Raw genomic sequence first — 13,127 nt, 5'->3', positions numbered from 1 at the left:
CTATATAAAAGCTACAAAATAATGACTACATACATTCATAGCCATTCAGATAATCTAAATATTTCTTTAAAACTATTCAATACTATGTTAATCATAAAGCCCATGAAAAAGAGTAATATGACATACAGAAACTCTTGTTTGGCTGTGCTTGTAGGAGATGTAGGAAAATCCTCCAGTCTACAGGTGAAGATTCAAGAGAAAGCAAGGAAAGAAAAAGTAAGCAAGTAAACATTCATGCATAAATTAGTTACAACATGACCAATCATCTGGAAAACTTTTATTTCCCACTTTTAAAGTTTTCCCTCAAAGAACGTTTTCAATTATTTTGACTTCCATTTCCTTTTAATTGAATTGGAAATGAAAAGCCAAAGAATAAACCCAGAAAGTCTTAATATCACTAGAGTTTGGCAGTGAGTAATTAATAACTTTTACTTTTCAAATAAAAAGTTAGGGGATCTTGGCTTGGGTTTTTTTGTTAAGGCAAGAAATATTAACTATGTAATACTTATATAAAAATCTGTTTTATAAATACTATGTTTTACAAGTTTAGAAACCTTTGAAGCCCTTTTCTTGAGAGAGTAGATAATAGAGATAAGAGGTCCTAGAGGACAGAGTAAATAAAACACATGGGACATCTAAAGAAATTTGTTTTGCTTTCTGAATAGGTTAAAGTAACCATGGTACTTTAAATTTAAAGTCAACAAAGGGATGATGGAACCCAAGGTCTGAGAAGCAGCATGGTCAGGTAGAATGGTCAGGCAACTCTTTCCAAAGTACAATTTTAAGCATTTTAAACATTTAAGCTTTGATCTTTCTTAATCTCAATAGACTGCTCTGTAATGTGGGGGTAAAACCACCCCAGTTCATAGCACTGCGGTGAGGATTAAATAAAATAATCTAGTGAGGCTCCTGGTTCATATGATGTACTTGTTAAGATTGCAACTGTGACATTATTATACCACTTCTCCCATACTGAATAAAAGGAAAGATCTTGTTTCTTACAAGTAACTGATGGAATTGCCTGTTCCTTCAAAAGACTGCCTAGGAAATGCGATATACACCATTCAGGCACCTATAATGAAATACACTCTTTGGTTCCAGATTATAGGTCAAACTATACAGTGAGACAAACATCCGTTTCAATAAATATTCCCCAAGACAGCTTTCATATCGTTTATGCTTAAAATATGAATAGTTATGTAATGGGTCAAGTTAATCTATGACTGATATTTAACTCCCATAAGGCTGAACCAATCCACTATTCAGTTGGTATTTAGCATGATAGATGTTTTATAGGATGATTGTAGACCATTAACTAGTTATAATAATAATAAACAGAAAATTATGAAGATCCGACCCAAATTATCATAACACACTTTGTAGTTACAACATAAAACTGCTTGAGATATAATGAGTCATAAGAATACATATTTGGTCATTCAGATGACCAAATATGTATTTTCCAGGTTGGTCTTCATCCACAGTTCCTGAGAACACTGCAGAATCTTAAAGGTGAAATGGGTGTCTTGTGATGTTAATGAGATACCTTTGGACTGCCCCACCCCCCAGCCCAAGGGCAGGGGCTGGAGGCTGAATCAGCCAATGGCCAATGATTTAGTCAATCATGACCATGCAATGAAGCCCTCACAAAATCCCTGAGAAGAGCTTATCACTCTCCTGGATCCTGCTTCTCTGTATGAGAGAGCTTTCGTTCTTGAGGAACTAGAAAGCTTCCACATGTCACTGAGCCAGGTCCCAAACTCCACAAGGATAGACACTCCTTGCCCTATGCATCTCTTCATCTGGCTGTTAACTTGTATCCTTTATGGTATCCCTTTATTAAAATAGTAAACGAGTTTTCCTGAGTTTTGTGAGCCCCTCCATCAAATTTACGAACCTCAGAGGGGGAGGTTGTCAGAACCTCCAATCTGTAGCTGGTTGGTCAGAAGCACAGGGAACTGCCTGGGGCTTGAGACTGGTGTCAAGTGGGGCATGAAGGGCTATCTTGCAGGATGGAGGGCTTATGGTGGGGTATTTGGTACTGTCTCTGGGCAGATAGCGTCAGAAATGAGTTGAGCTCTCGGACACCCTGCTGGTGTTTGAGAATTGGTCAGTGTTGTGCATTGGAAGACCCCCTCCTCTACACACACACACACACACACACACACACACACACACACACACACACACACGCATTGGAATCGGTCCGGGAACTCAAAAGGAGTTGTATTACTGTTGTGAATACTATTATTGTTGTAATGAAAAAACACACTGCTCCACTTAAAGGAAATCAGACATGAAGGCATATACTTATAAATTAATGAACAAAGTCAATGGTTAAATGTATTGATAATAGATTAGTGATATGAATGTCATGTTTAAAGGTAACCATTATCAGAACAATTCTGAACAGTAATAAGAGCAGAATTTATAAAAAAAAAGTAACAGGAAAGTCAAAAGAAAAATGACATGGTGTATCTTTCTGTAAAAAGTTTACCTATACTATTAGAAAGGTTTCAGGCTGCACTGTTAAAATCGGTAAAAGAAAAAAATGGCACAAGAAAGTTTTGAAACCCAGCATGAATACTGGTAATGACTACCTAACATAAAATTAAGAGTGTATATTGACTATAAATTTATTTTACTTAACTATTTGAATTATGTGATCTATTCTATCTTTTATGTTTAACTTATATGCACTGTAATCATTTTTCTTGTTTCACAATCTTACTATGTACTGGGAGTCCGTTTTTCAGCAGGGGAAGGGAGTTAATAAACCAATTTTAGGAAGGGAAAAAATGTTTCTGAAAAATTTCATTTGGTGATATTCTTAATGACAAATCACAGTATCTGAGAACATTATGTATATAAACCTCAAAACTCAGCAGGTATAGGATTCATCCAATCAATTTTAAGTTTCCTACAAAACTTTAACAAACAAGCTTAAGAAAAAAAGAAAAGTTGACACACTTACTGTATATTTGGTGTAATCCCTTCAAGCAGCACAATATTAACACCACCAATATGAGCAGTGGCACATGTCTCAGTCATCTTCTGATGTAAAACATCTTAAGTGTGAAAAAAATAATTATATGAATTCAGGAAATGAGAAAATTGCATTTTGTATTATAATTGCAGTTCATTCCTACATTCAGCTACAAAGGATAATTTTAAAGTTATGATAAAATTTAAACTATTCAGAGCTACTTTCTATTTCATATATAAATACAGACTATATGTCAAAATTGAAAGAATGCTAAATATACAATTTAACATGCCATTCATGCATGAATGAAGACTAAGGCATTCAATAGCCTAATGACACTTTAAATCTCAGAATACTTAGTGAAGAAAACTTGGAAAATTAAAAAAATAAATAGGAAAAAATCTGTAAACTAGCACTCTTGATCCATATAAACAGGAAGTTCCATTTTCTGAAGAAAAACTGCAAAGTAGGAATTTGGGAGCCATGGCACTGGCTTTCTTCAGAAAAGCAGTACTGCTCTATGAGAACACCATCATACCTTTCATTTTTTCCTTAAGTGTAAAACTGCCATGGATCCTCTTCAGTTCTGATTCCATTGTTAGGCCACCAATGTCGGCCTCCAGGTGTGTGCGGTTCACCATGCCAATCCCAAACACTATTAGAGTAACGTGCTGAGGTTCAGAAGTTACCAAGCTCCGTTTCCTCTGCGTCTTAGTCAGACTGTTACTATCTTGCTCATTTTCAAACACAACTTTACAGGTTGCCTCTGTTGGGCTCCGAACTCCTTTGTAAGTAAATGAAAATATATGAGTTTAGGCATAAAAACTGCAAAAATGAGGACACTCTAAACATCAAGGAAGAACCTTTCTTTCCTTCACATCCTAAGACAGCCCTCTTCCTTCTTTTCTCTGCCAAAGCCATTTTAAAAAATATTCTTAACATTTTCCCATGGTCACACTGAAAGTAAACAGGTATTTGAAAGCAGGTCTGTCTGAATTCTCTAACACCATACTGAGTAAGGGTTAGGAAGGATGGGGAATGGGGTGGAAGAATACCTGATAGCCATTGCTATTTCCCAACCTGGGTGATTGTCAATTGTTCTTCATTTCAATAATCCACTTATACGATTACAAAAACATGATGAACACCTTACTGTCTTTCTTAGTATTACTACTGTTCTGAAGAGAAACTTTAGAAATATAAAAATATCCACTACCTGCTGGTCCAAATGTTTCTGAAGACTTTTCCAATATTCCTGTTGGATCAGAGATGAGTGAATAGAAGTTCAGCAATTTATACATGTTCTGCCAGCACTCAGCTGAAGGCTCACTTTGTTCTGACACTGTAATTGAGTCTGAGTCATCCATGTGAATAGTCATATGATCCACCACATCTTTGGAACCTTTCCTAGACACTTTTGAAGTTCTTCTTTCAGATCTGCCTAATGAATTTTTGTTTCGAGATTCCTTTTTGTTATTCTCATTGTTGGTCCGTTTGTTCTTTGCATTATTTACTCTGTTGCCGCCATTAAGACTTCCTCTAGAACTGCGGCTGAAGTCAGAGGAACGAAAGTCCCGATGTTTTCTGGTTTTGAAGGTCGGTGTTGGGGAAGCTGATCCAGCTGTGTACCTGCTAAGTTTAATGTCAGTCTGAGTTGCTTTGATGTCATCTATCATTGTACTAAACTGATGAATAAGACGAACCAAAGCCATATCTACATGCTGGCTTATTGACTGACAGGAAATAGTAAAGTTGCAGTGAAAGGTATTATAGTAACGCTTATTGAGATCATGAAAAGAAAGAGCACTGGCAGAGTTCTGAGGGGTGCACACCGACTTCTCCATTACAACAGCACTGAGGCTGAAGGTTTCCAACATTAATGCTGGTTTGAATTCAAGTGGAGGAAGATTCATATGGCCTTGCCTAAAAATGTGGGGGAAAAAAAGGACACAGTTATTTCCTTTTCCCCAGAACCAGATAATCTTTAGCAATTTATCAGTGAAATAATCTCCAAGGTGAAGTATACTATAAGCCATTTAAAACAATTCTAAGAAATTGAACTAGAATATGCTTTTTCAGTAAGCCAACCTTTTATAAATTGGAAACTAGACCTCAAGTCTTCCTTCTTGATCTCAATCTATAACTGACTAGTCAAAAACTAAGTGGACTTACATAAATGATTTCAGTTAAGTGAGAAAATGGCTTTTCTTGCCATCAGATGGTACACTCCAATGGTGCTAGAATTTAAAGTCAACTATGGTCAATTAGGATACCTCCGTTAACCATCCTCTCCCCTCTGTTAAATATATGGATTACATAGTTAATTTCATTACATTTTATATAATTCGAATGGCTATAAATATTGCCTGCTGGCATAATTTGAAAGTGGTGAGGAAGGTAATTGAGACAAAATTAAAAGTGCACAGAAAATCCAAAATCTTTATAAAAATAATTTTGGTAAATCTTTTTGCTTATCTACAAATTTTCTTGTATGAATAGTATAGTGAATTTAATATTAGAAAGCCAAAATGTCTCAGATTTCCATAAACCAATTACCAGTAATAACCCTCAACATCAAAATTATGGAAAAGTATTTTTTTTCCCCTTCATCCATGTAAATGTGAATATGTAGCCATACAGGTCAAATTAAAAACAGGTTATTTTCTGTTGAGGAAAAAAAAAAAACAGAAGCAACTTTGGTGTTCTCAATTTATCTTAAAGAATTTATAATTAGGGACTAATTCCTTAATGAATGCTAGTATTTCTTATTTAATAAGGAAAATCCCACTTTGTAGTATAATTTATGAAAATGCGTAAGCTCAAAGGAAGCCTATAATCAATGATAAGCATGCAGTTGGAGAAGGAAAAACTGGATTTTGAGAATTAACAGGAGAGAGAAGACTCAAAAGAGATTAAAATAGTCCATGCAAAAACAAGACTTGAAAACATGTAAGGGAGACAAGAAAGTCTTAAAAAGAGGAGATTCAAATGAAAGAGGGGAAAAATCTGGATATATAATGAAGTAATCATTTAAAGCAAAAGTGGCCTGACAGGTAAAGAACAGACATTGGCACTCTGGAGCCAATGTTATAATTAAAATTTTTAAGTAACTATTAAGTCCCTAATATATTCAACTATCTTGACTGGAGATAAGAAAGATGAAAGGAACTAATATTTGTGAGGACTTACTACATGCAGGATGCTATGATAAATGATTAAATAACTCTCATGGCTTTATAGTCTAGGAGAGTTGTATATGTTTATACAAGAAACTGTAACCCAATAGTAATGTACAATAATTAGCAGAATGAACAATGTGCTACAAAAAATGCCCAGACACAACTGAAATTCAGTACCAGGAAAAGTGTGATGTGACAAAGGTCTCCAAATAAATGAGCTAAAGTGGAATTACAGGAGATCTGAGAAAACTGAACCGTAGGCTACAAATAAGACTGTAGAGAACTCAAAGTTTGTGTAATAGTAGAAAAATTAAAAGGAGTGTTAAGTTTGGCTAGACCAAAGGCAGTAAGTTCAAGTCACTCAAAGAAACTCTCTGGGAACATAAAAAGTGTCATCAGAGGAGGGTCTGCTTTGTGGCATTACCATACAGCATTTAGTAAGTCAATGAGTAGACTGTAACCTCATACCTATAAAAATCGAATTATGTATTAAGCTCATTATATGTATGATACATATACTATATGCATGTATATATATACAAACATTTACTACATTTTAAAATATATATTTATATGGTTAGCTATTGCAAATAAAAACACAAGTTAAACTCAGAGCTTTTAACTCTAATCAGGGAGTATAAGTAAGTATTAATGTTTTGGTGTCCACATTTAATATCAGTGTGAATGGATTTCAGCTAACATGATTTAGTTTAGTAACACCAGTCCCCCAACAACATGGTTTAAATTTTTAACTAAAATTTACTGTGAATAACTGCCTAAAGTATAAACTTGCTGATAGCTTTTCAGTCCACAAATCACTAAGTAACAGATGTATATCATGATCACTGACTAATCACATTCCTTCTGCCAGAGTCTGTCAGGGATTGGTTAATACACATTTGTTATTCATTTCACGCACAGACAATAAAGCAGGTAGTTGTGTTGCCTCCTCGTGATAAACCTGCATGGCAGTTTCCAAAAGTGGATAATCAAAAGAGGGAACTGGACAGCAAAGATAAAAACTCAGCAACAAAACTAAAATGATAATACTGTTGGTTAATTCAATTAAGTAAACAGAGTTATATAAGAAATGGCTGACTGGGGAAATGTTGACACTTCCACTGCTCTAGAAACTCTAGATAAGCAACCAGAGGAACCCAGTGAAGACAAAGTTACTGGCATAAAGAAGAAAATGGTTGTGACAAAAAGGTCACAGATATTCCAAAGAAAGTGAGGCCAGTAAAAAATTTCAGAGTACAGGCATACCTCAAAGATACTATGGGTTTGATTCCAGACAACCGCAATGAAACAAGTATTGCAGGAAAGCCAAATGAATTTTTGGTTCCCTAATGCATGTAAAAGTTGTGTTTATACTAATACTGTAGTCTGTTAAGTATGCAGTAGCATTATGTCTAAAAAGAAAATGGACAGACCTTAGTTAAAAAATACCTCACTGCTAAAAAATGCTAAACATCATTAAACTTTCAGCAAGTTGTAATCAATGATCACAGATCACTATAGTAAATGTAATAACAAAAAGTTTGAAATGTTGCAAGAATTACCAAAATGTGACACAGAGACATGAAGTGAGCAAATGGTGTTGGAAAAATGGCACTGCTTGACTTGCACAACACAGGGTTGCACAGATCTTCAGTTTGTGAAAAATGCAGTATCTGCAGAGCATGATAAACAGCAATAAAACACATACCCCTGTAAAAGGAACTCATGAAGATACTTCATGACATTGAAAGTGAAAAATGTTGGAAACTGATCAATAGTTAGAACAGAGTATAACATTTTGTCAAGGCACAGAAAAGATGCTTATTCTGTATTTTAAGTTTCATGATGTTTCTGAGTTAACTCGACTTAGAGCAAGCACTATTCAAACTACCCTTTGATGAGTTTAGAACACTCATTCTCAATGTTTCTAATGTTTTCACTACAATATACTAAATACTAGTTTTACTGTATTTTCATTTTCCTATTCCCTATACACTTATAAACAGTAAGAAAGTTTTTAATGTTTTGACAAACATTTTTCCAGACCACAAAACATAAGTAATTTTCCCCATTAATCTTAATAATCATTAAGGTCCCTTTGTAGTGTTTCAGCTTGCATGATCATTGTTATGGTACCACACAATTATGAAAAGCAAGAACTGTCTTATATTCCACGGAACACACAATGCAATTTCCATGTTCCTGTGTCATTAGGAAATCCTCAGACATAAAACTTGAAACAAAATTAAGAGAAAGGTATATATTTTTCTATAAATAATTGCCATTGAATTTTTAAAAACTGATTTAAATTTTAAATATAATATTTCAAATGAAAACTATTTCACTTAAATACATGTGCATTTTACTCTTAATTTACCACCCTGGAAAACCACAAATTGGATGAAACCAAGAATGTTGCCAAAACCTAATCGTAAATGCCACCTGTGTCCATATTCCACTATTCCTATATACTTTAGCGAGATCTACCCACCAAAGATTCCAAGTTCACAGAAGATGGGTCACATCTTACTGGTGGGCATATTATTTGCTATTCAAACAGGGAAGACACTGAAGAACTATCCGTGAAAACAAAGAATCCCCGTAAAAGATGGCTAACTTTCACCACACTACATTTAGCATTCCTGTGTATTTGTTTCTGAGGGCTATACTCTCAATATGACTTCTGCTCTGTTCCTAATAGAAAATACTACCTGTTGCTCTAAGTCGAGTTAACTCAGAAAGGAGGTTAGGAATAAATTATAATATATAAAACTACAATCTATATGATCATAAAAATTCAACTTTTGTAGTAAATAAATTCCAAATATATATATATCAATGTAACTACTTTGGCTGATCCTTCTACATGAGGCTAGCAGGGAACAAAAATATGCCTAAAAATAGGCCTCATAACCTATCAGAAAATCAACAGGGTATTATGAAAATGTGGCTACTATTTTTGTTAGATGGAAATTACCTTCTCACTAAGATATCAAATTACTTTCTCAGTAATAGAAGAAAGCAAAGTTAAAAAACAGGTATTATAATCTTTGTACAAAGTTTTACATAAATATGATAACAATAGAAGACACCTTCTTGCTCTTTTGCCTTTTCTCTCTTTGGCTGTGTCTGAATCCACGATATCTGCTCTGAGGCAGTCCAGAGTCCCTGAAAATGAAAGGTGTTCTCCAAAATACATTCGATAGCAGAGTGGCATTGTGTCCTGGGACTGGATCCCTGTGTGGCTCAGAAGAGGTCTGAAAACAACCTAGAAGACGTAACACATTCATATTAGCTCAACTTTTAATTTACCATTTACTGTGGTTCTTATCCTACCTCAGTATGTATTATTACTGTACTGTGAAGCAAAAAAGATAAAAGGTCTCATATAATACATATAGCTCTAATTTTGCTTAAAACTTAACAGTCTTTTTGAGCACCTGTAATCTTGGCTTAAAGTTCGTTTCAACAACTTCCTAAATGGTATATTATATCTCATCCCTCATTTCTCTTACTATGTTTGCTTTGGATCAATAGTCTTCTACTCCTAAAGCTGAGCTACTAAGGACAGTAAGAGGAAATGGTATAATTGCATCCATTAGTAGTACCCCAGCAGTAACCTAAACTCTAACTAGGACCTCAGCACCATTTGACAATCTTTCTGGCAGTCTGTGGAGAGCTCTCCCACTCCTGTTTGCTCTAATCTTTACACATATCTAAATCACCTTACTCTGCTTTTTACTGTATTGGTTAATATTTGTGATTGTGGATTTTAGGGTTTTATATGTAAAATAGTATAGTTTTCTCTAAAAATGTGACCTGAATGCTAATAAATACAATTAATATAATAGGCCAAAACAAAACAAGAAATATTTCTTTTCCCGTTCTCCCTGAAAAAAAAAGAGAAGTCCCTAAAAAGTATTCCAGTGTATACTGGAGAAGTAAATCTCAAGCAAATTAAAGTGCCAGACACATTTCTCAATACAGATTGCCTGTTACTGTAAGAGAAAACTGAAGCTACCAATTTACAAACATACCTGAATAGTTGTGAACTGTCCTTATTGCCTCCTAAAAATTCCCAAGAGTTTTTATGTCTAAAGGACCTCTCTCTATAAATGACTCCAAAGTCCAACACTTCTCATCCCTTTCTGAATCTTGTCCTATCAATTTACCCTTCTTTTCTCTTTTTTCAGTCAGGAACTTCCTAATTCCTCTTAAGTTTGTATATGCTTGAGTCTCTCTAATCCTGAAAAAAATAATACCTCTTAATACTCATGTCCCACTCTCCCACTTGCCTTCTGTTCAGACTAAAAAGTACATTTCAAAGGATTTTGCTCTCCAAATTTTATCTATTAATGAGACCTCCACAGTATTTTTTATCAAAGCCACAACCATCTAAGCTCAGAGCCTCACTTCCTTGCTACTTGTGTGAACTATCTCAATAACTTATCTTTTCACCTATAATTTCTCTATTTCAATCCATTTAGCCCATTGCTACCCATGCAAATATTTCTACATGTATGGTTCCAGTCACTTTATTCTTCCACTCTAAAATCTTCAGTGCCTCCTATTGCTCAAAGTCTGAACGTATGACTACAGACGATAGGATATGATTAAATTTAACTTTCTAGTCATGTTTAGCCAATCTGTACCTCCAAATAACAAGGAAGTTACTATATCAGACAATCTAACTATATGCCACTCTTCTGCCTAATTTGCATTTGTAATTAACCAAGTGTACTTTTCAAAGGCTCTTCCTTTTTTGCACATAGGCTTTGGGCTGACAAGCAAAGAAAAAAGACTTAACACTATAATTCCAAGACACGCAGTACGTGATGATTCCAACTAGGTATTGCTTAATGAGAGGTCACTCCACCTAGGGGAAAGCAGGCTGGCTCACCTGTGCGTCAGCAAGCTGCACCGCAGGAAACCCTTGGTTGGCTTCTTCTGCACCCACCACATCATCCTGACTAGTGCTGTGCTGAGAATGTGTTCCGTCCAAAGTATTCTGGTCACTAGACAAGACGGTGTTGAAATCTGAGGCTGAAGGTATTGTGGGAAGATTGGGTGCAACACCTAACAGAGTAAATGTTCAAGAATAAGACAGAAATTATGAGGAAATAAAAACAACATTAAAGGGTAGAGCAAAGTAAATTTATGAAGCCTGTATTGTAGTAGTATTACCAGACCATTTAACTGAAAAACAAACAAACAAAAAAACCCCAGCAATTTTAGGTTACTTACAGATATGGCTTATAAATAAACAATGAAATCAAACTAAATTTTCAGAAAATATCACATCATCCTCATATATGAAGTCTGTACTAGAGCCAGTGAGTTCGAAATACGGAATTTTACGGCTGGAAGATCTCTGAAAAGCATTTGATATCCCACCTGCTCTGCACAGAGGACCAGAGTCACAGGTAGTAGTAGGGCTGCACAAAGCAGTGGTAGCAGGCCAAAAGCCACAGGTGTCACAGAATCCCACATATACATTTCTTCCCAACTACGCTTTCCCAAAGTGCAGCAAAAATGAAATGGCACTATTTCTTCCCTCTCAACTCCCTTTATCCTTTAACTTCCAGGCAAAGGACCTGTGACACAGAGAAAATGTTCCTTCCGGGTCTCCTGAAATTTATAAACTATTTGTAGCAGTGAGACTAGTACCAGAAAGTGCAAAGAGCTGGAGGAGGCACCATCCTTCTGTCCCTCCACCACAGGAGAGTGGTCAGAACCAGCACACAATTAGAATTAGGATCAGTTCCAGATTCAAAACTGGCCCACACACCAGGGAAAAAGTAAAGGACTGAGTAGTCACATATCATCTACATTTCATAAATTTCATATTTTCTGTCTGAATAGAATATACTAGCAATTCAAATAGCTGTTTCACAGTTCAATTTTAGCTGACTTTGGTAACTAGGATCAAAGTCTACTTCACATACTCTTTTTAAAAATATACATATTTTTTATTAAGGTATCATTGATATATACTCTTATGAAGGTTTCACAAGAAAAACAATGTGGTTATTACATTCACCCTTATTACTGAGTCCTCCCCCATATACCATTGCAGTCACTGTCCATCAGTAAAATACATTTTTTTTAACAGGAAAATAATACACACATCTAGTAAATTTGAAAAATAAAAAATAAAAAAATAAAAGAAAATGAAGGCTGGCTCCACTCAACATTCCTGGAAATAGCCACCAAAACTTCTTTGTGAATTCCCTGCTAGTCTTATTGCATCTTATACATATCCTTTTAAAATTAATAAATTGCCTTCATTTGTTTTCCTCTTGAAGGCAAGTATTTTACTTTATTACTCTTAGGACCCTTTAGATTTAAATATTTCAGTAAATATAGAAAGTATAAGAATGCTAATTATCAAGTCTCAGAGGACTCCAGATAAACTGAAAATATATTCTGCATTGTAGGTATATGATGTTGCAATTATACTTTACATTTTTTTCCTTTACCTCCTTTTGGTGTTTTGAAATTAAACCAGCCACATTCAATGGCAGTTTCATAATCTTTAAATTACATATAATATTACATTTGACATAGTTGCCTTTTCACAGGAACCCAAGTGACTGCTTACAGTTCTCTCAATTGCAACACTATCACAGGCATTTCATAAATGGGCAAATTTCCACTAAATAAATAGTACTTAAGCGATTGAGATTTTTTGACCATCCTCTGAAAAATATAATTTTTCTATAACTTTACTTGTGCCCCTTAGATACTTAAGCAAAACAACATGATAACTCAATACCTGTCGGAAGACTATTGTGTCCTGATTTTGTAACAGGAGATTCTTGTACCACACTGCCTCGATTACCCACAGCGTTTGACATCCAATTATAGAAACTCACAGATGATGGCTCAGACAGCAAAGGGTGTTCAGATAACATATCAGTAGCCACTGTATTTCCTGAAAATAAAGTTTTACTTAGTATAGT

At 35.0% G+C, this 13,127-nt stretch overlaps 1 protein-coding gene across 4 annotated transcripts in view; it reads right to left on the bottom strand.

The window, feature by feature from the left end:
- BLTP1 (bridge-like lipid transfer protein family member 1) overlaps nucleotides 1-13,127 on the bottom strand; it is a 216,933-nt gene that overhangs the window by 87,839 nt on the left and 115,967 nt on the right. For 3 of the 4 annotated variants that reach the window (XM_057502585.1, XM_057502588.1, XM_057502589.1), the window contains exons 44-50: nucleotides 12,941-13,099; nucleotides 11,066-11,241; nucleotides 9,258-9,433; nucleotides 4,203-4,909; nucleotides 3,525-3,770; nucleotides 2,975-3,068; nucleotides 127-177 (exon numbers count right to left, since the gene is read on the bottom strand). In XM_057502585.1, the coding sequence (XP_057358568.1) occupies nucleotides 127-177; nucleotides 2,975-3,068; nucleotides 3,525-3,770; nucleotides 4,203-4,909; nucleotides 9,258-9,433; nucleotides 11,066-11,241; nucleotides 12,941-13,099 (1,609 nt within the window). The remainder of the gene's footprint in view (nucleotides 1-126; nucleotides 178-2,974; nucleotides 3,069-3,524; nucleotides 3,771-4,202; nucleotides 4,910-9,257; nucleotides 9,434-11,065; nucleotides 11,242-12,940; nucleotides 13,100-13,127) is intronic. The other variant, XM_057502586.1, reaches the window with a different exon arrangement.

This window comes from Manis pentadactyla, chromosome 5, assembly GCF_030020395.1.
Source record: "Manis pentadactyla isolate mManPen7 chromosome 5, mManPen7.hap1, whole genome shotgun sequence".
In the NCBI taxonomy this organism is placed as follows: Eukaryota; Metazoa; Chordata; class Mammalia; order Pholidota; family Manidae; genus Manis; species Manis pentadactyla.
This window is presented reverse-complemented; position numbering and strand designations above follow the sequence as displayed.